Here is a 27,352-nt window from a genome sequence, read left to right as displayed (position 1 = left end):
CATTCGCTTCTATTTTACCCACTAGAGGGTAAGGGAAACATCCCAGAGAAGGGTTCTGCTGGGGTCTTAGGCCACTTGCTGTCCATCCCTGGGAGATGGGCTCGGAGATTGCCATTCAGCCTGATTCAAAGTCACACTCGTGGCTGGTGGCAGGATGCTGGGATGAGCACACAGAACCACAAGTTCCTCTGCCCACATTTTCAGTACCGTTATTGTCCACGTGCTTGTCTTTGTCAGTTGCAAAGCATCAGTCCATATGGGGCTACATCAGTATCTCATAAGTCTGAACTGGACGAGGGGTTAGGCTGGACCCAGACTCCAGAGAAAAGAGCATCTCCAAGGCTGGGGTCGGTGCTTGCTGAAAAACAGATTCCCAGACCCCACATCAGGGAAGACAGATTCAGTAGATCCAGGGTGGGGCCAGGGAATCTGGATTTAGCTCCAGCACCCCCAGTGATGTTCACAGTGTGCCAGGCTTGGGGGCCTATGGGCTCACCCAGCCCCTTGAAGCAGGTGTTTCTGCATGGGCGATGGTCCCAACTCTACTCAGACACCAACTGGAAGGGGGCCCGGCACTTCTGGACTGCTTGGCTGAGGCCAGGGTCTGCCCTCCAGCACCAGCCCTCCCAGTCCTGCCCTCTGGACCTGTCATAGCCTGGCTGTACTCAGTAGAGGAAGAGCCCTCAGGGTTTGAAGGTGGTGGTCACGCTAGGGGCCATCTCCTCGCCCCTGCGATTCTTTCCTAAGTGCTGGGTTCCTTCGACTGGTCGCAGGGATCGTGGACTTGCCTCAGCAGCGGACAGTAATGTTCTCACCTCAGACCAAGCCAGCATGAGCCATTCCTCCCCTGGGCTGCCCCAACAACCCAATACTCGCCTCCGCCTCCCACCCACTCCACCAGAGTCTTCTGGAATCACGAGTTGGGTGGTATCCCTTGCTTGCTTTCCAGAGTCTCTCCTTATGCGCCGGGCCTCCTTGCCCTTTCCCTCCCAGGCTGTCTCTGCCTCACCGCCCGCTTCTCCGAGGTCCCACGGGCAGTTGCTACCCAGCACCTCGGACAGCTCCAGAGAAGCGCGCCGGTCCGAGCGTAGGTGCACCGCCCCGAGGCTCTAGGGCTCAGCTCAGTGGATCCCGGGGACTCCTCTCCGCGAACTGCTGCCCCGGGCAGGGCCCCCCGCGGGTCCCCCACCCCCAGTTTCCGAGAGCTCCGGGAAGTGCTGGCGGCGCGGGGCGGCCCACGCTGCGGGTCCCTCGGCCCTGCGGCCCGGCTGGCGGTGGACGCGGTGTCACGGCCGGCCCCCTCGGGCCTTCCTCCCACAGTCCGCACGACCCCTGACTGCAGAGCTGCGTCCGTGCGCCAAAAGGGCGTCCCCCGCCCGCTGGGCCCAGGGTCAAGACGGCCGCAGGCCAGGTTCCCAAATCATGCTTCTCCCACCTCATTTTCGGGAGTGCGCTGAAAGAGTTGACAATCCCAGGGGAGGCCGGGTTTCGCTTTGGAAGAAGTTCGTCTGGGAGTGTGCGGGCGGAGCTTGTGAAGTCCGGACCGCCGTGCCCCTGAGGGGAGCCCCCGGCCCCGGGCACGACCCATCCGCGCCGCTGGGGTGTGTTTCCCTGAGACCTCTCCGGGGGTCAGCACGACGTCCTCGTCTCGCTGACGCCAGCGCTATCACCCGCTGTGACCTCGCCTGCCACTCCGACTGCCCAGGGCACCAGGCCAGGCTCTCGCCTTCCGGAGGAGGGGACCCAGGGACACGGTACTCCCCTCTCGAGCCCCGGGCTGTGTCCCTTTGGCCACGGTCCTGACCTCGGCATCTGTTATTCAGCGGGCGGCCCAATCCCCTCCCCGCTGCCCTGCTGCCTCGCCCCAAGGATCAGCCAGATTCCGGGTCTCAGGGGAAACTAAAGGCTAGTCCTCAAGGAGGACAGGTTTTAACAGATTTTTTAAATTTTTAATTTGAAAAGTTTATTTGAGCAAAAATCATTTGGAATCAAGCAGGGCTCCCAGATTTCTTTTCCTTTAACAGCATTGCTGAGTGGGGGGTGGGGGAGTGGGAGAGGGTGGAGACAGGTAGTGAGTTGGAGATCGACTTGTACACACTGTTATATTTGAAATGGATAAACAGCAAAGACCTGCTGAATAGCGCAGGGAATTCTGCTCAATGTTATGTGGCAGCCCGGATGGGAGGGGAGTTTGGGGGAAAGCTAATACATGTATATGTATGGCTAAGTCACTTGGCTGTCCACCTGAAACTATCACATTGTTAATAGGCTATCAGTTCAGTTCAGTTCAGTCACTCAGTCGTGTCTGACTCTTTGTGACCCCATGAATCGCAGCACGCCAGGCCTCCCTGTCCATCACCAACTCCCGGAGTTCACGCAGACTCGCGTCCATCAAGTCAGTGATGCCATCCAGCCATCTCATCCTCGGTCGTCCCCTTCTCCTCCTGCCCCCAATCCCTCCCAGCATCAAAGTCTTTTCCAGTGAGTCAACCCTTCCCATGAGGTGGCCAAAGTACTGGAGTTTCAGCTTTAGCATCATTCCTTCCAAAGAAATCCCATGGCTGATCTCCTTCAGAATGGACTGGTTGGATCTCCTTGCAGTCCAAGGGACTCTCAAGAGTCTTCTCCAACACCACAGTACAAAAGCATCAATTCTTCGGCGCTCAGCCTTCTTCACAGTCCAACTCTCACATCCATACATGACCACTGGAAAACCATAGCCTTGACTAGATGGACCTTAGTCGGCAAAGTAATGTCTCTGCTTTTGAATATGCTTTCTAGGTTGGTCAAAACTTTTCTTCCAAGGAGTAAGCGTCTTTCAATTTCATGGCTGCAGTCACCATCTGCAGTGATTTTGGAGCCCCCCAAAAATAAAGTCTGACACTGTTTCCACTGTTTCCCCATCTATTTCCCATGAAGTAATGGGACCAGATGCCATGATCTTCATTTTCTGAATGTTGAGCTTTAAGCCAACTTTTTCACTCTCCTCTTTTACTTTCATCAAGAGGCTTTTTAGTTCCTCTTCACTTTCTGCCATAAGGTTGGTGTCATCTGCATATCTGAGGTTATTGATATTTCTCCCAGCAATCTTGATTCCAGCTTGTGTTTCTTCCAGTCCAGGGTTTCTCATGATGTACTCTGCGTAGAAGTTAAATAAGCAGGGTGACAATATACAGCCTTAATGTACTCCTTTTCCTATTTGGAACCAGTCTGTTGTTCCATGTCCAGTTCTAACTGTTGCTTCCTGGCCTGCATACAGATTTCTCAAGAGGCAGGTTAGGTGGTCTGGTATTCCCATCTCTTTCAGAATTTCCCACAGTTTATTGTGATCCACACAGTCAAAGGCTTTGGCATAGTCAATAAAGCAGAAAGAGATGTTTTTCTGGAACTCTCTTGCTCTTTCCATGATCCAGTGGATGTTGGCAATTTGATCTCTGGTTCCTCTGCCTTTTCTAAAACCAGTTTGAACATCAGGAAGTTCACGGTTCACGTATTGCTGAAGCCTGGCTTGGAGAATTTTGAGCATTACTTTACTAGCGTGTGAGATGAGTGCAACTGTGGGGTAGTTTGAGAATTCTTTGGCATTGCCTTTCTTTGGGATTGGAAAGAAAACTGACTTTTCCAGTCCTGTGGCCACTGCTGAGTTTTCCAAATGTGCTGGCATATTGAGTGCAGCCCTTTCACAGCATCATCTTTCAGGATTTGAAATAGCTCTACTGGAGTTCCATCACCTCCACTAGCTTTGTTCATAGTGATGCTTTCTAAGACCCACTTGACTTCACATTCCAGGATGTCTCGCTCTAGATGAGTGATCGCACCATCGTGATTATCCAGGTCGTGAAGATCCTTTTTGTACAGTTCTTCTGTGTATTCTCTATACCCCAATACAAAATAAAAGGTTGAAAAGCATTTTTTAAAAAGAAAGAAACAAGATGAAAAAAATATAATATTTTGGGAGTTTGTTCCCTTCTCACACACTTCCTCTCCCTGACCTTGATCCCTGCATAACCCCATCCCAGACACGGGGTTTAATTCCCTTGTTCCCTGAATTAAAGAGATGACACGCCTTCCCCAGTTCTCTGCATGCTCCGGTTTAGAGGCTGCTGTCATCTGCTGCCTCCCCTTCAGGGTTCAGCTCAGAGTGAGGAGGAGATTCCAGGGCAAGAAACCCCGGAAGAGGCAGAATCCCAGTGCGTCCAGGGGACAAACGCCTCAAGTCTCCCGTGGCGGGGCCAGGGACCTGCTGGCCTGTGCAGAAGCCATCAGTGTTCCCAGCTGGCAGGGCTGCCACAAGAGACCTGCCCACACCAGGCGATTCCTGGGGAGGAGAGGAACCAAGACCTTGAGATGAGAAGCAAAGCCAGCCTCACTGCCAGCCTGTGACACGCCAGGGAGACTGCACAAGAGGAAGGTTGGGAGCGACGAGCCCGGCTGTTTGAGCCACTCCAAGTCCAGCAGGCGTGGGGAGCCCCAGCCCGGAAACCAGCTCTCCACCAGCCTGTGGGACCCAAGGCCTCCCCGCACGGGCCAAGGCCTGGAGCAGCAGAAGCTTCCAGTTAGGGAGAAGCCTCACCAGTGCGGCCAGTGTGTGCAGGAGGATTTTCGGGTGGACATCGGACCAGAGGATCCACACTGGCAAGAAGCCATCTCGTGTAGCCAGCACGGGAAAGCCTTTACGCACAGCTCCCAGGTCACGCAGCCCCCGCGGTTCCACAGCAGCGAGAAGCCCGTTGCGTGTTCGCGGTGCGGCCCTTCCTTCAGCCAGAGCTCCAGCCTCACTCAGCACCAGCCGGGCCACCCCAGGGAGGAGCGGTATGCCTGCCAGGAGTGCTTGGTGCCTTCAGCATTAGCGCCTTCCTCAGCGAGCATCCGCACCGGGGAAAAGCCCTCTGAGTGCAGCCGCACCTTCAGGGCCCTGTCGGACTTCTTCCTGCACCAGAGGGTCCACACTGCGGAGAAGCCTTTCGCTGTGCTGAGTGAGCAGGGCCTTCCTCTGAGCTCTCACCTGAGCCAGCGCAGGTAGGTTCATGACACAGAGTGAACCAAGGCAGCCACTGTGTGGGGGTGGGGGGGCGGGGGCGGCGCACTGGGGCCTCTGCTGCACCGAGCTGACCCTGCACGGGAGGGCGCTGGGGACACTGCGGACGCCTGCGGTGCTTTGGTGCAGGCGTGCGGAGAGCAGCGCTCAGGCTCGCCCTGAGGCTGGCCCCGACACCTGCACCGCGGTTAAGACGCCTGCGCTGGCTCCCTCACGGCAGCCCTGCAGGGCCTTCACTGCTTCTTGGGCCGCCCGGTAACGGTGCTAACAGAGTTCCACTGGCTCCCCCTGGCAAGCGGGACCGGAGGTTGCGGCAAGGCGGCAGCGCCCTCTCACTCGCCGGGAAATCTGACAAACAGGCTGTTGAAACGAGCTCCGTGGTCCCCCTGACGGCAGCCCTGAGAAAGGCCTAGGCCCGAGGTCAGGCAACGGGACGAGCACTGCAGGTCACCCCCTTCAAGCGGCCAGTGGGCTTTGCATATGTGTGGACGACGAACTCTTTTCTTTACCCAACATTCTCCGCCGACGGTGCGGGGGGTGCGGTGGGTGCGCCGCGAGGGGCGGGGACGCCGAATCGAAGTCTAGCTGGAGCAACTCTTCACTGTATTTTCAGGTTTGTACTGTGTTTTCAGCCTCGTGGGTCCTTTTTGGTCATGGGGCTGGTCGAATAATGCAGGGCATAGTCCCTGGCTTGGAGAACGTAGTTGAGAAGTGGCGGCCGTGTGGGGACGGTCATGTTTTCAGGTAAGGCCCCATGTCGGTCTACTCGGTGTCTGGTGGGAGCAAAGGTTCTGGTGTGGGAGATCAGATTCGTGTGGTTGGAGTATTTCTTTTGGGAAGAGGGGTCCTCCAGAATATTGCCGGTTTTCCCTTAAGATGTGTCTTGAATGCTATTTCTAGTTTTTAGGTCATCCTTTTGAGATGTTTTCATTTTAACGTGTGCTTCATGATTTGTGAAACGTTACACATAAACAGTGCAGTGCGGGATTGGGCATCTATTCAGTGTTTACTGATGCAGGAAATGCCTTAGACACAGGCTCCTGAGGATGGGCTGGTGGGAGACAGGTGCAGGGAGCCCCGTTTGTTGGAGATTCTGGGAGAGTGTCCAGAGGGGCCCCCAGGGATGACCGGGAGTCCAGGGCTGGAAGAGTCGCGGCCTGCAGGTACTTTGGATGCCGGCGATGGTCCAGCTTCTGCCCTTTGGACCACGTGGCTTATGTCTGTATTCTGCCCTCTGCCCTCGCATTCTGAAGCTGTTTCTGAGCCCAAAAAGGTAACATCTAGGCAGCTGGTGGGGCTTCAAATTACCTGTTCTCTCCCCTCCTGGCCTTTTTGCTGCCCAGCTGCCTGCCAGAAAGCCTGTCCACTGTATTTGGCTCCTTCATCCTTCCCCCTGCACCATGGCAGGTCTGCAGGCTCCAGCACTCTGGGCAGTAAGAGGGAACTGGAAAAGCCAGCGGGCTTCATTCACCTCTGTGTCCTGCACCTGCAGTGACCAGCAGCTGTGTTCCAGTAGTGCCTGTTCCACTGACTGGGCCCTGGAAGGTGGAAGGTGGCAGAGCAAAGGTGCTGACCAGGTTTCTCTTTCTCTCTCTCGGTTGTTAATGTCAGAAGAGGTGATGGACCCAGGGCAGGGCTCACCTAGGAGAGTGTGGCTGAGGGCAGGCAGGAGAGGGATTTGCACTGTTCCCCAGGGGATGTGAGTGGAGAAGCACACCCGTGTGCAGTTGGGGCCACAGGCCAGGCTGAGTTCAGCTCTCCCTGCCTCGGGCTGGCCCAGCCCTGGCAGCACTGAAGCCCCTCCACTCCTCTGGGCACTGGCCAGCTCTCTGGGGCCCAGAGCCTAGACATGGAAGCCAAGTGGACCCCCTACCCACTCACAGAGCAAGTGACACTGGCTTGGGTAGCATGTGGGGTCGGGGGTTGCTACTGGAACCCCAGGAATCTGGGTTTTCTGGTGGTCATGGAGGTCTCTGTCCCCTGCGCACCTCTCATCTCTGCAGGCCCCTGTGGCCTCGGGCTCCAACTGCTCAGGTCTGATACTATCTCAGCCCGGGCTGCAGAGGACACAGCCCTGTCTCCCCCCGGCTGCTGCACAAACCCTAGTCAGGTCACAGGCCCATCCTGGGGAAGCTGGTGGTATTGGTTCCAGAATGATCTAAGGAAGATAGGGCAGGGGCACACCCCAGAAAGGCGGGGCCCTGGCAGAAGCAAACAACAGGCCCCCCAGTTGCACCCCTGATCCTGCTGGAGAAGAAAAGCCAGTGCACATCCCACGAGGAAGCCGTCACTAGAGCCCGAATGAGAAAGCTCACTCTGGCACCTGGTTGTGGAAGCGACAGATACATGATGGGACCCCATGGGGACCTCTGGAGGAGGACACCCTCCACCACCTGCGTCCTGGGACATCAGCGTCGGCCTCTTTGGCGCCATCAGAAGGCAGACTCAGCGTGCAGTTTATGTCTCCTCTGGGGCTTGCAGGGGAGACAGGCTTAATCCATTTCTACAAGCTCATCAACAAGCTCTGTTTGTCAGGACCTCACTTTTTTGAGAAAACTTGACAAAGCACATTTTCCTTATTATATAAACAGAATATATTGTAGAAAATTTGGGAAATGCAGAAAAGTAGAAAGAAATCACACTAGTTCACATCACATGGCAGAACCATACCTTTTAACTTTTTATATCTATACAAATTCTTTTTTCCCAAAATCTTTTTAGGATGGATTGCATCCATTATGCCTCTTAGCTCCATAACCCTTTCATGTGTGTTTCCGACACTCAGGGATGTTCTCTTACAGACCCTCACTGCAGGCACCAAGTCCGGGTAACTGGACACTGACACAGCGCCCAGCCAAGTGGGGCCCAGCATCCAGCAGGGTCACATCTTGTCTCTGGTTGCCCTGTGTCCTTAGGAATCTTCAGTGTGGGGCGGTTCCTCAGCATTTCTTTTCTCCCCAGAGATGGTTTATTAGTTGCAGGGGAAACATGGTGCCCACAGTCAGAAAACCAGACAGGAGTGACCATGTGATCAAAATGATCTCTAGCCAGTGACGAGTTGGTGGACACCATGTAGCTACACGTGACACCCAGAGGACACGTCGTTGCAGGATTCCAGCAGGAGAGGCATGGCCTGTGTCCAGTGATGAGGGAGGGGAAGGGAATGGGCCAAGGCTCAGAGCGAGGCAGGAGCGAGCCGGGCAAGGTCAAGGACTGGTGACTGGTTTCACAGCTGGGGGAGCCCGAGGAAGAAGCACGACTGGAGAGGGGGTGAAGGCTGGGGGCCAGCGTCGGGCTGAGGGAGGGAAGGCCTGCTGCCAGCCGCCCACTGGGCCTGTGTGCTGAGTGGGCTGAGAGCGTGGGCGGCTGCCAGAACAGAGCAGAGGGGCAGTGCCAGGGGCCAGGAAGGTGTTAGGATGGGGTGGCTGAGGAGCAATACAGGAGCACTAAAGGAAAGTGCCTGGAGCATGGAGAGACAGCACAATGCCGTGCTGGGCACAGGACAGCCACCTCCCAGGCCCAGACCCATGTCTGAGGCTGACGCTGGAAAGGTTTCTTGGCCGGGGTTCAACACAAGACCCTGTGCTGATCCACTCTGCACACAGCCCCACCGCGTAGCCTATGGGGCTCAGAGAACGCCCGCCCTCCAGACCTGAATCCTGCCCACAGGCTCCTGAGCCCGCAGGGGAGACCCCAGTCCTGGCCAGCACCTCACCTCAGCGTAGGAGAGACGCTAGGAATGGACCGGCCAGGCTGTGCCCCGGCTCGTGCAGCCCGAGGAAACCCTGAGATAGTAAAGCCCTTGAGTGTGTGGTCGCTGCGACCAGAGGGGAGGGACCAGCCCGGGGAGGCAGGGCAGGCGGGAGGAGAGGGTCCACCTGCCAAGACCAGCCGCCGTCAGGCTCCGGCGTCCTACCCTCGGCAGATCTCCGTGGGGAGGGCGGCCAGGGGTCTCTCCGGCTCTGCCTGCCCCTTCCCCCGGGCGCTCCCTGCTTTCTCCACGAGCGCCGGCCTCCTCCGTCGGTGCCTTCGCCCACTGCGCAGTCAGCGAGGTCACCATCCCGAGTGACGACCCAGGCCTCGGGCCCGGACCCGGTGGGAGGCCACGGGGCCGGCGGGGAGGGCTCGCGCGGGAAGGGGAGGGCCCAGGAGGCGTCCCGGAGGTCTGCGAAGGAAAGCCCAGCAGGGGCGGGAGCGGTGAATGTGAAAGTGTACGGACAACCACCGAGGGTCGTGCACGCGAGGCTAGGGAGCCCTGCCCGGACTCGCGCAAGCAGGTCCACGCCCCCCGCGGCTCCGGCTGCTGCCCGCGTCCCCCAGGGCAGCCGAGTGCCGGTCCTCCGGCGCCTAGAGCGTCACCGGAACTGCCTGCGCCGCCTGGGTGGGCGCTGCTTCCCGCGAGCGGAGGGGCTCCGGGTGAGTGCGGGCGATCCTGGGGCTCGGCGGGGAGAGGGCAGGGTGCGGAGGCCCGGCCGCGCAGGGGCAGGAGACCGAGACAGGCCCGGGGGGGCGGGCACGGGGACCCTTGTCTGTCCCTGGCTGCGCTTGTGAGAAGACTCACGTCCCAGAGGAGAGCGGAGGCGGCGGGCGGCTCTGACCTCGTCGGGGCCAGAGAGAGCCTCCCCCGCCCAGGGTGACGCCCCGGGGCAGCCTCCGTGCCCCAGGGTGACGCCCCGGGGCAGCCTCCGTGCCCCAGGGTGACGCCCCGGGACAGCCTCCCCCGCCCAGGGTGACGCCCCGGGGCAGCCTCCGTGCCCCAGGGTGACGCCCCGGGGCAGCCTCCGTGCCCCAGGGTGACGCCCCGGGACAGCCTCCCCCGCCCAGGGTGACGCCCCGGGACAGCCTCGTCCCTGAGGTGGAATCAGTGTGCCTGTAACGCCTTTGTAAATTGTTGAATTACCAGCAGTGCAGTGCTCCTTGTCCTTTCCCAACGGTGCGTGAAGGTGTTTGTTTCCCTAATTGTCTCAATGTTCCTAAGAGGCCACTGCTTTGAAGCCTTTGCTACTTTTAGACTGAAACATATTTTAAATTTCATTTTTAATTGCCAACCACGTGGAGCAATGTGGGACCCGTGTTTAAAATCTATATATTAGCTGCTTGTTTATTTTCTTCTCTGGTTACCTGCTCGTAACTTTTGCTAGTTTTTCACGCTTTCTTATGTATATATAATAGGATATCTTGAGGCTATGAATCCCTACCTGTGTTGCAGGTATCTCTCCCGTTTGGGGTTTTTTTTTTTTAATCTGTTTTTTATTCTAAATGTCCTGTGTAGTTAAGTCTGTTGGACTTCACCGTTGGTGTCACGCTTAGCAAAAGCATTCCTCAATTCAAAATTACACCATTCAGATGACTTTTTATTTTTTTGGTTTCATGTTTTTATATTCAGATCTTTATCAAGAAAAAATTTAAATACATAGAAATGTCTCCAGACATTTATGCATGTGTGCGTGCTAGGTCTCTTTGCGACCCCATGGACCGTAGCCTGCCAGGCTCCTCTGTCCATGGGATTCTCCAGGCAAGAATACTGGAGTGGGTTGCCATGCCCTCCTTCAGGGGAACTTCTCCAAGGATCGAACATGCGTCTCTTGTGTCTCCTGCCCTGCCAGATGGGTTCTTTACCACTAGCGCCACCTGGGAAGCCCAAGGACGGCTTAAAGGTGCTGGTTCGTCCCTCGTGGATCTAAGACCACAGCAGGCAACTGACAGGTGCTGCCTCATCGGTCTGGGCTCCTCATCTGCTGGGAGGCTGGGGTGAGGGGAGCTAGCGTGGCCTAGACAGAGCTCCCACTAGTTTCTGGGGTGTCTGCTTATTCAGGACCTTGGTTTATACTGAGGTGGCTCCTCCAGGGCAGGCTCTGAATCTCCCTTCACTGAAGGAGCTCTGACTTCCCCCCTGTCATTTTCTCCCCTTTTTCCTCTTTCTCCTGGACAGGGGTCCCACTGTTGGCATTTCTGCAGGAAGCAGCAAACAGCCCGGTCTGGGTCTCCAGACCACCACGGAGAGGGCTGCCCTGATGGACAAAAGCACAGGTGAGGGGGGTGGGGCGGCCTGGCCCGGCCCAGAGGGCTGTCCTGGACTGAGATGTGGGGACAGCTTAGGAGTTGGAGCTTCCCCATCAACCTGCCTGGCGGCTGTGGAGATGTCAGTGGACTCTGGCAGCTTCTGATGCTCACAGCACCCTACATTCGTGCCTTTGTGCTCCTCATACCCCACCTCCTTTGCTCTCCAGGCCACACCTTTTTTTTCCCATAATATTCACTCATTCAGCTGTGCCAGGTCTTAGTTGTCGTACGTGGGATCTTTTAGTTGCTGTGTGTGAACTCTCAGTTGCGGCAGGCGGAGTCTAGTTCCCTGACCAGGAGTCGAACCCAGGCCCTCTGCATTGGGCGTGTGGAGTCTTTTCTCCTAGCCACACTCTGCAGCCCACTCTCTCTCTGGAACCCCAACCTGGATACCTCTGAGAACAAGAATTTTGGTTTTTAAATTGTAGTTGATTTACAGTGTTGTTAGTTTCAGGTGTACAGCAGAGGGATTCAGTTATATGTATATTCTTTCTCATGTTCTTTTCCATTATATATTATTGGAAGATAATGAATATAATTCCATGTGTTATACAGGAAGACCTTGTTCATCCATTGGGTTGCCCAGATAATTTGGGTTTTTGGTAAGATGTTACAGAAAAACTTGAATAAACTACTTGGCCAATCCCAGGTTTTTTTTTGTTTATATTGACTTCCTCTATTTTTTTTTTTTTACCAATATTTTATATATAGTAGTTAGTATCTGCTAATTCCAAACTCCTAATTTATGCCTCCTCGCTCCGCTCCTTCTCCCTTTCCCCTTTGGTAATCATAAATTTGGTTTTGGTCTGTCTGTTTTGTAAATAAGTTCATTTGTATCAGTTCTTTAGATTCCACGTATAAGTGATATCATGTATTTGACTTACTTCTCCAGTAAGATAGTATCTAGGTCCATCCGTGTTGCTGCAGAGGGCATCATCTCATTCTTTGTGGTTGAGTACTACTGCATTGTCTGTGTGCACCACACCTGTCATTTGTCGACGGACATTTAGGTTGTTTGCATGTCTTGATTGTGAACCCAGTGCTGCTGTGAATACTGGGGGGCATGTATCCTTTTGAGTTTTACCCAGATATATGTCCAGAAGTGGGATTTCTGGATCATATGGTAATTCTGTTTTGGGTTTTTAAAGGAACCTCCATACTGTTTTCCATAATGTCTGCACCAGTTTACAACACCCTCTCCAGCATGTTATTTGTAAACTTTTGAGTGATGGTCATTTTGACCAGTGTAAGGTCTTTCCTGTTGTTTTGGTTTGTATTTCTCTAATAATTACCAGTGTTGAGCATCTTTTCAAGTGCCTGTTGGGCATCTGTGTGTCTTCTTTGGAGAAATGTCTATTTAGAGCTTCGGCCCATTTTTTGATTGAGCTGGTTTTTTGTAAATGAGTTGGATGAGCTGCTTGTATATTTTGTAAGTTCAGTCCTTGTCAGTCACAACACTTGCAAATATTTTCTCCCATTTCTGTAGCTTGTTTTGCTTATGGTTTCCTTTGCTGTGCAGAAGTTTCTAAGTTTGATTAGGTCCCATTTGTTTTTGCTTTCATTTCTTCTGCTTTGGGAGACTGATGTAACAAAACATTGCTATGGTTTATGTCAGAATGTTTTGCCTGTGTTCTCCTCTAGGAGTTTTACAGTATCACATCTTATATCTAACCCTTTAGGCCATTTTGAGTTTATTTTCGTGTATGGTGTTAGAGAATGTTCTAAACTTCGTTGATTTACATGCAGCTGTCCAGCTTTCTCAGCACCACCCTATGGGTGCTCTGGGATGAAGGCTTCTCTGCTGGAGGTGGCCTGTGGCTCTGGGGCATTGAGCAGCCTCCCTGGCTTTCCCCACTTGGTACCAGTGTAACAAAAAGTAGGGTCGAGCTGCTCACCCCCTCAAAAGCCAATAGAGGCAAGGGTGACAGAAAGGAAAGTTTGCTTTATTTTGGATGCCAGCAACCTTGAGTTGAGAGGTGGGGGCAGTCAAGGCCACAGTATTGTCTCAGGGAGTCCAGGGTCTGAGAAAGAGGCTGGATCCCAGCATGTGCCATCAGCACTGCTTGCCCCTGTACTCCCGGACCTCTGCTTTGTTTCCTCCTGCTCTGCTGCCGACTGCTCTCTGGGCTCCAGTCCATGTGGCCAAACCAGGGAGTCACCAGAGCCTGACTGAGGGTCTGTCCCCAGGCCTGAGACTGGGCAGACTGAGATTAGAGGCTTGGGCTTTTCTGGAGTCTCAGGAAAGGACACTGACCACCCTCCCCCGGTCCCTCATCCATCCTGAGACCACAGAGGTTAGAGGTGGAGAACTGGGCAAGACGAGGACAGGCAGGATCACAGGCATCTTGCTGTCAGCTCTGTCAGCACACAGCTCTCCAGCACGACCTGTGTGTCCTTAGCCGAGTTCTCTTCTGAGTTGTGTATCTCTGCCCTCTTTTCCAGCTTACCAGGCTTCCTGCTGTGCAGCTTCAGCAGCTGAGCACGGGGCTCACAGTGCAGAGCTGATGCCTCAGCAGGCAGCCCTGAAAGAAGGGGGCCATGGAGAGGCCACACCAGGACTGTTACAGGGTCCTTCCTGGACACTGGGGCTTTTGGACCCTTGTGGGAATGAGGAAGCTGCAGAGAGACCCAGAGGTTCCCCTCGGGGACATGAGGTTCATGAGGACAGAGTGTCCAGGTCAGAGGTCACCCTGAACACAGCGTCGGCAGTAGATGGGAGAGGCCCCTGGAAAGGGCGGCCTTACCGATGCAGCACCTGTGACAGGAGCTTCAAATGCTATTCAGACGTGGTGAAGCACCAGAGCATTCACTCTGGGGAGAAGCCCTACGAGTGCAGTGACTGTGGGAAAGCCTTCATCCACAGCTCCCATGTCGTCAGGCACCAGCGCATTCACAATGGGGAGAAGCCTTACATCTGTAAGGAGTGTGGGAAAGCCTTCAGCCAGAGCTTCAACCTCATCAGACACCAGAGGATCCACACAGGAGAGAAGCCGTATGAATGTGCTGAGTGCGGCAAGTCTTTCAGTCAGAGGTCAGACGCTATGAAGCACCAGAGGATTCACACAGGGGAGCGGCTCTACGAGTGCAGCGAGTGCGGGAAAACCTTCATCCACAGCTCAAACGTCATCCGGCACCAAAGGATTCACCACAGAGAGAACCCTTACGAATGCAAAGAGTGTGGGAAAGCCTTCAGCCAGAGCTCCAACCTCATTCAGCACCAGCGAGTCCACACAGGGGAGAAGCCCTATGCCTGCCAGGAGTGCGGGCGCGCCTTCAGCCGCAGCTCCTTCCTTAGTGAGCACCGGCGCATCCACACTGGGGAGAAGCCCTATGAGTGCGGCGAGTGCGGCCGCTCCTTCAGGGCCCTGTCAGGCTTTTTCCGGCACCAGAGGATCCACACCGGGGAGAAGCCCTTCCGCTGTGCGCAGTGCGGCAGGGCCTTCCGCCTGAGCTTTCACCTTATCCAGCACCAACGGGTTCATGGCACAGAGTGAACCTGCTCTGGGGTGAACGTAGAGTAAAAGTTGAGTAAACAAGGCTGGAGGGTGGGTAGCACGCCCTTCAGTCTTTGCCAGCACCCCGAGGCTCGTGAGCTGTGCTCCATGGGCCACAGGAAGATAACACTGTCTTGTGGTCTGTGAGCTGCCCATGGAGGCCTGAAGTTTACCACCACCTCCGGGAGCAGCGGAAAGGAAAGAGGCTGGGGAAGGAGACTTGATGCTGACATGTGCCTCTGAAGCTGCTGTACTTCATTTTCATAGCACTGGGGTTTCCTGGAGTATAGTTTACATGTAATGTGATGCCCAGCTCTTAAGTGTTTGGTTATATAACAAATACAACCTGTTCTGACCTTTATGACTACCACGCTATCAAGATGCTGACTATTTCCATCAATCCAGAAAGACTCCTCGGGCCCCTCATCCTTAGAAGCAACCAACAATGTTGTTTTTGTCACTATAGTTTTGCTTGTTCTGAAATGTTATATAAATAGTGATATAATTTATACTCTTTATGTATTTTTCCCTGTGCTTAAGTTTTGAGGTTTATCCATGCATCAGAAGTTTGTTTTTGTCTTTTTTTTATGTTCATAGCACTTTTGAAAAGTGGTCACTGTTCATGATCTAATACCTCAGACATCACAATACAGCAGCTTTACAGATACCTGTAAATGTTACTTGCCAGATAGGAAGGGAGAGGTATCTTTGTTGGGGATGCTACTCTGACTATCATAAAACTGCCATAACAAGCTGAGTGAGGTCGTGTTACTGAAAGCTGACTGTAATGTAACCTGGCCACAAGTCTTGGGGGTCCAGCTGCAGGACCCAAATCTGTCGTGGTCAGGCTGTGGTTTGGTGCCCCTTCATGGGAACTGTCTGCTCTAGATTAACTCCTGACCGAATTATGGGGGTCCTGTAGCTGGCTGGGATTTCTAAAACAGTAGCTCAACTCGGGGGCTTCTGTTGGTACCTGTCTGTTTTATGGTGTCCGCTCAGGTGACAGGGCTGTGGAGCCTGTAGGGGCAGAGGTGCCCTCAGAGTGGATTCAGTGGCTCCATAGCACTGGGCTGCCAGCTCCTGGGCCAAAGTGAGGTAGAAAGCCGAGCCTGGAGGTAGAAAGCCGAGCCTGGAGCTCCCATGCGGAGGCAGGACCTGGGTTTGTGCTACCTCCCAGGTATAACAGCGCTCTGGAGGACAGCTTCCCCTGCTTAGATTCTGATGGCCCTGGATCATGAGGTCAAAGCAATGAACTTAAAGAAGTCACCAAGCACAGAGGACAGCATCTCATTGAATGAGGGTTAACAAAACCAGCAAAGAACAGATACAGACCACAGAGAACTGCAGATTATTGAAACTACCAGATAATGCAGGCAAGAGAATAGTTATGTGTGAATGTTTAAAGAAATATTAATAAGACGTCTTCCCACTAAAATCTAGAACAAGACAAGAATGCCCACTGTCACCATTTCTATTCAACATAGTACTGAAGTCCTAGCCACAGCAGTCAGACAAGAGAAAGAAAACATATCCCAACTGGAAGAGGAGAGAAAATTACCATTATATGCAGATGACATGATACTGTATATGCAAAGCCCTAAAGAGTCCACACAAAAACACTAGAACTGATAAATTCAGCAGGGTGACAGGATACAATATTAACATACAGAAACCTGTTGCATTTCTTTACACTAACAGTGAAATACTGGAAAGGTAAAGTGAAAAAACAAAAACAAACAGTCCCTTTTAACATCACATGAAGAAAAAATAAAATACTTAGGAATAAACCTGGCCAAGGAGGTAAAAGACATACACTGAGAACTATGAACACTAACAAAGGAAACTGAGATGATTTCTAGAAATGGAAAGGTGCTCTTCCCTTCTGTGGCCATCGCTGAAGTGCTAGCACCCAAAATGAAATTCAATCCCTTTGTGACTCCTGACCGAAGCAAGAATCGAAAAAGGCATTTCAATGTGCCTTCCCACATTCGCAGGAAAATTATGTCTTCTCTTTCTAAAGAGCTAAGACATAAGTACAACGTTCGATCCATGTCCATCCAAAAGGATGAGGAAGTTCAGGTTGTATGAGGGCACTGCAAAGGGCAGCAAATCGGCAAAGAAGTCCAGGTTTACAGGAGGAAATACGTCATCTACATTGAATGCAGCAGGAGAAGGCTAATGGCACAACCGTCCGCGTGGGCATTCACCCCAGCAAGGTGGTTATCACCAGATTAAACTGGACAAAGACCACAAAAAGATCCTCGAATGTAAAGCCATGGTATTTTCAGCTTGACTTTTACTCTTGTGTGAGATGAGGGCAATTGTGCGGTAGTTTGACCCCCAGCAAGATGCTGGCAGGCGCTGGAGCAGTGGCTGCACAGCTGGAGCGACTGGGAGGAGACACCCCACATCCAAGGGCACAGGAGAAGCCCCAGCAAGACTGTAGGAGGGGCGAAACTGTGTGTAGAATCAAACCCCATACCCGCCAGAGACGCTCAAAAGACTCAAACCTTGTACACGCCAGGACCCAGCGACCCCACAGAGACTGAGCCAGAACTGTGTTCGAGTGTCTCCTGAGGAGTTCTGGGTCAGCACTGGCCTGCCGCAGGGGCAGGGGCTCTGGGTGCAGCAGACCTGGGTATGGCATAAGCCCTCTTGAAGGAGGTCCCCATTAACTCCACCATAGAGCCGCCAGAACTTACACAGGACTTCGGAAACAGACTCTTAGAGGGCACCATCAGAACCTTCTGCACCAGGACCCAGGAGAAAGGAGCAGTGACCCCACAGGAGACTGACTCAGACTTGCCCATGAGTATCCAGGAGTCTCCGGCGGAGGTGTGGGTCGGCGGTGGCCTGCTTCAGGGTTGGGGGCACTGAGTATAACAATGTGTGCGTGGGACCTTTTGAAGGGGTCGCCATTATCTTCCTTACCCCCACCATAGTTTGGCCCCAGGTCAAATAACAGGGAGGAAGCACAGGGCCAACCCATCAACAGAAAATTGGATTAAAGATTTACTGAGCATGGCCCCGCCCACCAGAACAAGACCCAGTTTCCCCCCTCAGTCAGTCTCTGCCATCAGGAAGCTTCCATTAAAGGAGAGAATGTTGAAATTGTTGTCTATATCCTGGAAGTTCCAGCCATTCTCAAGACCCAGAATCATCACCTTCAATGTTTAAGCCCAAGTAGACAACAGCCAGGGGTTTGCCAGGTGGCGCAATGGTGAAGAGTCCACCTGCCAGCAGGAGATGTGGGTTCAATCGCTGGGTTGGGAAGATCCCCTGGAGAAGGAAATGGCAACCCACTCCAGTATTCTTGCCTGAAGAATTCCGTGGACAGAGGAGCCAAGTGAACTACAGTCTGCCATGGGGTCGCAAAGAGTTGGACACGACTGAGTGGCTGAGCATGCTGAGCACGAAGACAATAGCTAGCATGTCGTGCCAGCCTGCAGCTGACACTGGAGTGCCCGACCACTTGGATGGGCTTCCAGGACTTCCGGTGTCCCCGTGCACCATCACAGTAACGCGACTCTGCACTTTAAACAAGTTCACAGACTCAGGGAGTTTAACAACATGAAGCAGAGTGAACAGAGAGAGACCCACACCTGGACACAACTCAATGAAAGCACAGGCCAACAAGATGAAGACCTTGAGGAGCCAGAGAAAGACTCCATTGCCAGCACTCAGTCACACCATCAGCCCACTGCTCAAGACAACAGGAAGAGGCAGGAGACAGTGGGCCGTGTCCTCGGTGCACTGAGAGGACACCTGTCCACCTAGAACTGGCTCCCAGCAAAACTATTTTTTTAGATAAGGAGAAAGCATGTATAAGGTAAGTAAAACCTCTGAGTTCATTATTAAGCAGTTTTGACTGGAAGGACTTCAAAATAAAGTTCCTACTAGAGAAAGAAGGACAATGATTTCCAAATGATGACCTTGAATACCAGATGAATGGCTGATGTAACTGAAAAGCCACACTGTGTGAGGACGCACACTGGGCCCTTCACAAGAGCACGGGGGCCAAAGGGACCTTCAGGCCCTAAAAGCCTCCTCTGTTGGGAAGAGCTGTAACACACTTTAGACTTTAAATACTCTTAGAGTAGCTTAATGTAATTACTAAATATAAACAGTGTATACGTTTCCAATCAAAGAAAAAATGCAACTTAAAATGAACAAAAACTTACTATATCAACTGAAAAATAAATAGAAGAAAGATCTGAAGATAAAACTGATTGATCAGAGCAAGATGGCAGAAACCACCCAAAAAGGTTCATAATCACAGTAAACCTGACAAGATCAACATCCAGTTGAAACAGGAAGGTTGGTGGGAGGAGCCTGTAACCCAGAACAGCAGCACCTGTGAAGACACGGTAGGCAGAGGCAGGGGTCCACCGAGGGGCCTCTGGAGGCGAGATGCCCACCCATTTGCTGTGTGAAATGCTGGAAGGGCTCTGGGGTTGGAGACAGCAGGTGTGCAGGGTTCTCACTGGAGAACAGGAACCGTCTCAGACAAAAGACAAAGTCTTGCCATCAGCACCAACCTCACGGGCAACCGCACTCAGCTGCTCCAGAGGCCGCAAGGCCCCTGTGCTCAGAACACCTGCCTTGTCTCCACGGGTGGACGACCAGCACCAGTGACCAAGGAGGTTCTCAATGCGCATACAAAGTCAAAGCAAAGAGAAGGGAGCTTCTGCAAATGCAAAAGAAACAGAGAGTGCAAGAAGTGTAGAAAAGGTGAGCAAAGCAGGAGTCAGTACTCTAAGGAGATAAGTAAGGAACTGTGTCCATTGAACGAGAACAGTATGGGGCTGCCCTGGAGGCCCAGTGGTGAGGACTCCCCTGCAGGGGGCACAGGTTTGATTCCTGCCCAGGGAACTAAGATCCTGCATCTCATGCAGTGCAGCACCCCCCAACCCCCGCCAAAAGAGAACAGAACAGTATTTTTAAAGGAACAGTTGAAAAGAAAACAAATCTTAGAAACTACATGTGGTAACCAAAATTAAGAACAAAGAAGATTGAGAGGTTGAGAGATAAAGTTAAGAAAATCTTTTTAAAAGAATGAAAAGACAAGGAGCTGGATAAGATAGAAAGATTAACAGGAGTCCTCGAGGCCGGGCTTCCCAGGTGGCCAGTGGTAAAGAATCTGCCACACGCAGAAGTCATGGGTTCAATCCCTGGGTCAGGAAGATCCCATGGAGAAGGAAATGGCAGCCCATTCCAGTGTTCTTGCCTGGAAAATTCCATGAACAGAGGAGCCTGGCAAGCTACAGTCTGCCATGGGGTTGCAAAGGGTCGGACACGACTGAGTAACTGAGCATGCAGGAAGGGAGATGGGCGGAGAAACCGAGACAGTGGGAATGAAGTTATCAGGGAAACAATCTTAACTTTTTCCTCAGAACTGAGAGACACGAAACACCAAGGCTACAGCAGCTCCCAGTGCCCGCCACAAGCAGCAGAGGAAGACACACCGAGGCTCGGCATGGAGAGAAGACAGCGTTGGTGAGCAGACTGCATGGAGCCTCTGCAGCGCCCGGAGGCCAGGGACAGCCGCGCAGCTCTCTGACAGCCGCAGCTGGAGGCGCTTCCCCACCTGCAGGCTCACACACATAGTCGGGAGTCCAGGGCGCGGCCACAGTGTCTCCAGATGGGCAGACTCACGCTCTTTTTTTCCCTGCTGTTGATGAAGTTTTTTGCAGGAGGCTACAAAAACAAGATCCCAGACACAGGGGCAGGGAGGGGAGATGGGAAGCAGTGGGAGGAGGGGTCCAGGGTGGGGGTTCCAGGAGACACAACTTATTACTAGGGCTTCCCTGAGAGCTTAGTCGGTAAAGAATCCGCCTGCAATGCAGGAGACCCCGGTTCAATTCCTGGGCCAGGAAGATCACCAGAGAAGGGATGGGCCACCCACTCCAGGATTCTTGGGTGTCCCTGGTGGCTCACCTGGTTAAGAATCCGCCTGCAAAGCGGGAGACCTGGGTTCAATCCCTGGGTTGGGAAGATCCCCTGGAGAAGGGAAAGGCTGTCCACTCCAGTATTCTGGCCTGGAGAATTCCACGGACTGTATAGTCCACAGGGTTAAGACACTTTTCAGGAGACGGGAAGGGGGTGGGGGTAGCCCAAGAAATGGAAACCACTGCAGACAGAGGCCAGGGCAGGGAAAGCGCCAGGGACGAGGAGGAGCTCCAGACCTGGAACTGAGTTCTCCCTCGAGCCTGCGGCCAGGATCCCTGCTTTCCTCCCACAGGATGCCCCCGACAGCACCGGGGGCCCCAGCCACAGGCTCCTCTGAGCTTCAGCGGGCCTGGGTGCAGAGGAGGGGGCCTCTTGAGACAGAGACCTACGAGCTAAAAGAAGAGCACCTGCCCCACCTGGTACTGTAAGACGACCCGCCTACAGCTCCCGGAGCCTCAGGCAGACAGCTGACTGGCCTCGGCAGGACGCCCCACAGGTCACGCGCCCCTGGGCCCCACAGACCCGGATCTCCCCGACTCTGCCAAGACTGGGCCCTGAGGGCACAGACTCCATGCCTCCAGCTGCGGGGACCTCGGCTGCTCGCTCGGGGGCACATGGACCCACCCACCCGCCAGGGAGAGACAGGCTGGGATGGCACTCAGCCACCCTCCCGTCTATTCAGGTGAAGAGGTGCCGGGGGTGGGGGAGTGTCCCTACCCGGTGCTGGGACAGAGTGTGGGAGTTGGGGGGACAGGCCACACGTGGGACAGCCAAGCCAGGGGCGCCTGCCGGGAGGGGGGGACGCTTCAGAGCAAAATGGCCGGGCGTCCGCCACCTCCTGTGTGATGACGCAGAAAACACTTCATTGTACAAAACTCCCCAATAGGCTTTAATGGTGGAAAAAAACTACAAAGTCAGTCCCAGCGAGGCAGGGGAGGTACTCTAGAACTCAAAGTCTTCGCCCACCATGTGAAGCGCCCAGGTGAATTTCTCCCTCTGGGTCTTATAGACCTTCTCCACAGGCACCTCAAACTTCTTACACTTGCCCAGAGGAGAGGGGGTTCTCGGGGGCCAGGCACGGAGGCCAGGATGCCAGGCTACCTGACCTGCTCCTGGCACGGCCATCGGGGGCTGAGGGACCGGGATGGGGGGGGGCACAGTGTACCCGGGGCAGCCCAGGTGGCCTCCAAGTACAGCACCTGGGAAATGCTCACGGGGCACACGGGTGACCCAGCCACCACACCCTTGTGGGTGGGACAGCTCAGGGTCCTTCCACAGCCCCAGAGCCCTCAGACAGAGAGGACCGATGACCAGGTTTGGCATCAGACACTCCAGCCAGTCAGGTCCCGTCACAGGAAAGACCTGTGCTGACCCCAGGGCCCTGGGGACTGAACTGGGGCCACTCGGGGGTCCAGTCCCTCCTCCAGGTCACGCACCAGGTGACACCGACCCGGGGGTCTAGGTAGTTGAGCTTGGAGGTGCCCAGGGCCACCTGCTTACTCTCCTCCTTGTCTGCGTGCTCACTCTCAGCAGCTGCTCCTCCAGCTTCTTCTCCAGGAAGCTAGCAGAAGGGGGAGGGGCCGGCCCCCGCACTGGCATCGCCCCACTCTGCTCAGGGCCCTATGAGCCCAGTGTTGGGGGAGGGCTCGCTGTGCCCCAGGCCCTCCACCATCTCCAGGGTGAGCCCCATGAGACTGGGACTCAGGGAAGACCACCCTCAGGACAGAGTGGGGACCGTCCATCCAGGCCTGACGGCACAGGAAGTGAAGTACAAAGCACACAAAGGCCAGAAGCACACAGGAAAGGGGGCAGAGGACAGGGTCAAATGTCTGTGAGTGGCTCAGTGCCTACTCCCACCACCTTAGAGAAGAGCTGATGCATCGAAGCAGGAGGCAGCTCTCACCCCCACAGGCCCGTCCTGAGCCGTGCACGCAGCGCCCTGCAGATGGTGCGGGGCAGACACGCAATACGCACACGTACTTCAACCCCGGGCCTTGTCCCAGGGACTCAGGCCCAAATCCACCCGGACCCATGTGGAAGGACCATGCGTGGGGAACACCCCCACCAAGGCCCGGGCGGCCCCATCAGATGCTGCCGTGGGACCCAAGACAGTGCCTGTCCCAGGCTGTGGATGGGGTGGGCTGCAGACCCAGATGTGCCATATGGCAGCTACCGGAGGCCAACAGGCAGCCGCTGATGCCACCAAGAGGGCTGGTGGGCGGGGTACACGGGTGTCGTGGAAGACACGAGGTCTGCCAGCAGCTGCCCGAAGAGCCTCGCTTTCCACTGAGCAGGACACCCCCAGCCCACCAGCTGGCGCTCACTCGCACCCCGTGCCTGCGAGGGCCCTGAGCAGGACACCCCCGGCCCACCAGCTGGCGCTCACTCACACCCCGTGCCTGCGAGGGCCCTGAACAGGACACCCCAGGCCCACCAGCTGGCGCTCACTCGCACCCCGTGCCTGCGAGGGCCCTGAGCAGGACACCCTCCGGCCCACCAGCTGGCGCTCACTCGCACCCCGTGCCTGCGAGGGCCCTGAACAGGACACCCCAGGCCCACCAGCTGGCGCTCACTCGCACCCCGTGCCTGCGAGGGCCCTGAGCAGGACACCCCCGGCCCACCAGCTGGCGCTCACTCGCACCCCGTGCCTGCGAGTGCCCTGCGCACCTGCGGACACCTTCGTGCTATAAAGCAGCCAAGGCGGTGGGACAGAAGGGGCGCCGCCAGAAACAAGGGCACGGACAGGAACCACAGGCAGCAGGGCCCAGCGGGGCGGGCTGGCTCCTGGGGGACACCACCAAGCACCGACCCAAGAGGGTCACAGACAAAGCCACCACCTGGTGATTTAAAACTGCCCACAAAGAACGGCCCGAGCCCGGAGGCCTTCACTTGTGAACTCTGCTGCTGCTGCTGCTGCTGCTGCTGCTAAGTCGCTTCAGTTGTGTCCAATTCTGTGTGACCCCACAGACGGCAGCCCACCAGGCTCCCCCGTCCCTGGGATTCTCCAGGCAAGAACACTGGAGTGGGTTGCCATTTCCTTCTCCAACGCGTGAAATTGAAGTCACTCAGTCATGTCTGACTCTTAGCGACCCCATGGACTGCAGCCTACCAGGCTCCTCCATCCATGGGATTTTCCAGCCAAGAACACTGGAGTGGGGTGCCATTGCCTTCTCCTGGTGAACTCTACCGAGTAGCTGAAGAAGAATTAACTCCACCAGCTCTTCACAAATGGTCACAGACGAGCAGGGAGCAGAGAAAGGACAGCTTCCCAAGCCCCTCCAAGACCGGTGTCTCCCCAACACCGGGCCAGGGGCTGGGGGCTGTCTGAGGTGGCTGCACCTCAGAACCCTGTGAACGAGCCTCTGAAGGACAGGACCACGCAGCCCGGCGCTTCTCCCCTGCACTTCTGCGCTTCTGTACCTCTGGGCACAAGTGTAGTGTGTGCTAAATCACCAAGTATGACCAGAAAAGACCACCAGGGAACTGGGAAGGGAAAAGAAGGTTCAGCCTGACTCAGGTTGTAGGGGGCAGGGGGGACCTGCTGTCCCCTCGGGATGTGTGGTCAGCCCATGCCTCCTGCAGCTCTGTCTTGGCCTCGGCCACCTGCTGCTCCTTCGCCTGTATCTCCAGGGGAACAGGGGCCCAGTCGGGGCCACTCTTGCCCCACCTGGTCCACCCCAGAGACCAGCGTCCATAGCCTGTCGGCCCCACGCCCTGAAAGGGTGCCCATCCGCCCAGTCAGGGTGCCAGAGCACTCGCCTGATCAGTCACTCTGTGGCCAGGTGACAGGGTGAGGCCAAGGGGCCCCAGACACACAGGCAGCTCCCCCAGACCCGGCCCCTGCTCCACTGACCTCCTTCCTGGACCAGAGGCCCTTCCATACCACTGGGCTGCACAGGCAGCGTCTGGCCCCCACCGAGCCAGCTCTCCCCTACTGGCAGCCCTGAGTGTCCTGAGCACCTCCGAGGGCCACACAGCCCCAGGGCGGCTGGGGGCTGCACGGCCACCCTCAGAGGCCCTCTGCAGTACTCCCCGCGCACCTGGGACTGAAGCATCTGCACTGACTTGTCAAAGGTCTTGGGCGTTGTGCACTGATGGCTGCAGAGAAAGGCACACCCCGGTTTGCTTGGTTGTAAGACAGAAGTTCGGCAGCTATGCTGTCTTCAGCTGGAAAACGGCGGTCAGGAAGTGGCAGCCAGGACCGCCCAAGTGAGCGTGTGCCCAGGGAGCCCGCCCCCTACAAGGGCCTTGCAGGTGGGACTCAGAAGGACCTGGGCCGAAGGCCTCACGGCAGGGGCCTCTCCAGACCCCACCTCCATGAGAGTTGGGATGAGGGGCCCAGAGAGGCCAGAGCACTTGGACGGTGGGGCAGCAGGGGCGGAGGCAGCAGGAAGAGGGTTCCCACACCCCAGGGGGCCATGCGAGCCCGACTCAGCGGGGGAGCGGACGGGAGACCGGGCAGGGGGACTGTGGGGGGCTCAGTCTGGGGCCCCTGACCCATTCCCTCTGGCCAAGCCAGCTACACTCCACCTCAGCCACTGACCACACGGCTCTCCTACCAGCCCAGCAGCCAGGCACCAGCACACGAGCAGGCGCCCTGTCCCCACACAGACAGCTGCTCACCTCAGGGCAGCGCTTGCAGCTGCCCCTGCAGCATGATGCTGGCATTGTAGGTCCGGAGCACCCTGGCCGTCAGGCCATCCCTTGGGTCCTGCAGGTGCCTGTTCAGGCTGGCAGTCTGAAGGTGGGGGGAGGGTGGGGCTCAGCATGTCGCTTCCTTGGGGACAATCTCACAGCGCTCCTCCCGGGCCCTGTGCCGGCTCCCGGGTGGGACAGAGCCGCCAGTCAAACGGAGGGCCCTCGGCCTTTGTGAGCAAGAGAAGGTGCCGGCCAGTGCTCACGCTCGCCCCCTCGTCAGACCAGCCGTTGGGTCACCCCGTCAGCACCGCTTATGGTCAGCCTGTCAAAGAGCTCCTCCCAGGGCCTTTGTTGTCCGTGAACAGCTGCAGGTTCCGGTATACGTGCAGTGGAGGAAAGACGCCGTTACCGAGGCGCCCTCATCCCCAGGCAGGAGGAGCCTCCTGAGGATGAGCAGAGTCAAATGAGGGCCCCAGATGGACATCTGTGCGACGGGTCCCGGCTTCTCCCGGAGCAGGCAGAGCCTTGTGGGGTTGCACGCTGCGTGGCAAGGCTGCCCTAGCCAGGCTGGCGCCACCCCTGTCCCCACACGTCCGCAGGTGGCCCCACGTCCACAGTCACACTCGTCTGACGACACAGGGCGCCCAGGGACGTCCGTGGCCACTTGGCCCCATCCCCTTCACCCTCGCTTCCCTCCCCATCCTGAGCGAGCATGAACACCCTCCTCCTGTGTCTCCAGCCAGCCCCGCACTGCGTGTGTCCCACAGGGCTGGACACCTGGCAGCAAGCTCCTGAGTGACCAGGACGGCCCGCGTCCCCTGACCCAGTCAGTGCCTGAGGAGAGGGCCCAGCCCTCGCCCTCTGCCCTTGTGTATGCACGAAGGCATGGCTGCCAGGAAGGGCTTCGCCGCTCACAGCCCGATTCCAGCCTCCAGACCCGTTTACGAGGTCAGGAGAGCCACTGGCCTCTGGGTGCAGCTGGTAATGCTCCACGTGGAGGGAGCAGCAGCCACCATGTCCGCCGCCCTCCTCCCCGTTCCCAGCCAGCAGCGCCAGCTGGGCGGACCCCCATCAGGGCATGGCGCATGTGCCCTTGGGGACACACACACACAGATGGGCACACGCCCACCCCTCCACCGGCCCAGGGCACTGGCTCAGAACACAGAAGGCCCGCTGTCCACCCCCATCCATCTAACCCAGCCTTTGCCACCGACCAGAGCACAATGAGAAGTCCAGGGGAGGCTCGGGACCACCCGCACCTTGTCGATGAAGTAAAGGGCCACAGCGTACTGTCTTGCCCTCATCTCTAGAGACGTCTAGGCGGTCCGGTACTAGGAACGGATCTCGCCCACAACCCCTTTCAAGTGCTGAGCCACCTCGTACTTCCCCCAGTCTCTCTCCCCCTAAAAAAGGGAGCAAGGAGCCCCCTTCAAACAGGGAACTGCTGACTCTCCTCCTGGGCCCCCTCTTAACCTGCTCCACTCAGGGCAGGCAAGCAGACTCCAAACTCAGTTAAAGATGGCATAAACTTAAATTCCTTATTTTTTAAGACCAATGGCCACTGGACACACTGTGATTCCAAAACTGGCCAGTTAACGCCTACGATCTCAGGGACTCCCTGCCTAAGTGGCCCAGCTAGGCCAGGGAAAGCAAGGTCACACCCGGCGCACCTTCAGCTTGGAGCCAGGGTTCAGCGTAACGTACTTGATGAGGTTCTGCACGTTCTCCATCCATGCCGCCAGCCTCATGACTGTGCGGACACACCCGACCTCCTTCCACCGGGGGCCAGCTGGGGGCTCGGGTACTGCAGAGTCCCTGCAGAAGGAGAGCAACCCAAACCCAACGATCAGGACCCCGACACACCAGCCAGATGCACTCATCTCCCACGGCCGTGAGCACCACTAGTGCTAAGTCTGTCTCAGAGCCGTCTCATCACCCAAGCCGTGCCCTTGTGCCACCACCCCTGGCCCTCAGCTCCTGCCCGTGACAGGTTCCTTCAGAGCTGCCCCAAGGGTGAACCCCTTGTGTTGCGAGCCGTGGCAGCTGCAAGGGTCACAGGCAGCCGTGCACTCCTGACAGGCCTGGGCTCCCAGGGTGCACCTGCCGGCCCGGCTCGGCTGTGACCTCCGCAGCAGCAGGACAGGAGCTCCTGTGCGCCTGTCACCACTTG

At 55.9% G+C, this 27,352-nt stretch overlaps 1 protein-coding gene and 1 pseudogene across 1 annotated transcript; both read left to right on the top strand.

Moving 5' to 3' along the window:
* Positions 1-5,792: 5,792 nt before the first annotated feature.
* Positions 5,793-15,155, top strand: ZNF696 (zinc finger protein 696). The gene is made up of 5 exons (XM_027973484.3): positions 5,793-5,814; positions 8,964-9,133; positions 9,390-9,454; positions 10,971-11,068; positions 13,544-15,155. Exons 1-5 carry the CDS (start codon positions 5,793-5,795, stop codon positions 14,593-14,595), a joined length of 1,407 nt encoding a protein of 468 aa, XP_027829285.2. The 3' UTR covers positions 14,596-15,155.
* A 1,288-nt stretch (positions 15,156-16,443) lies between these two features.
* LOC132657208 (large ribosomal subunit protein uL24-like) lies at positions 16,444-18,503 on the top strand (annotated as a pseudogene).
* The last annotated feature ends 8,849 nt before the right edge of the window (positions 18,504-27,352 follow it).

This window comes from Ovis aries, chromosome 9, assembly GCF_016772045.2.
Source record: "Ovis aries strain OAR_USU_Benz2616 breed Rambouillet chromosome 9, ARS-UI_Ramb_v3.0, whole genome shotgun sequence".
NCBI classification, from domain to species: Eukaryota; Metazoa; Chordata; class Mammalia; order Artiodactyla; family Bovidae; genus Ovis; species Ovis aries.
This window is presented reverse-complemented; position numbering and strand designations above follow the sequence as displayed.

Bases quoted from the DNA above. Each gene is read 5' to 3' on its own strand.
- ZNF696 (XM_027973484.3), top strand. From the start codon at position 5,793: ATGTCGGTCTACTCGGTGTCTG. The intron at 5,815-8,963 runs GTGGGAGCAAAG...TACCCTCGGCAG, and splicing joins GTCGGTCTACTCGGTGTCTG to ATCTCCGTGGGGAGGGCGGC. The intron at 9,455-10,970 runs GTGAGTGCGGGC...TCTCCTGGACAG, and splicing joins CGCGAGCGGAGGGGCTCCGG to GGGTCCCACTGTTGGCATTT.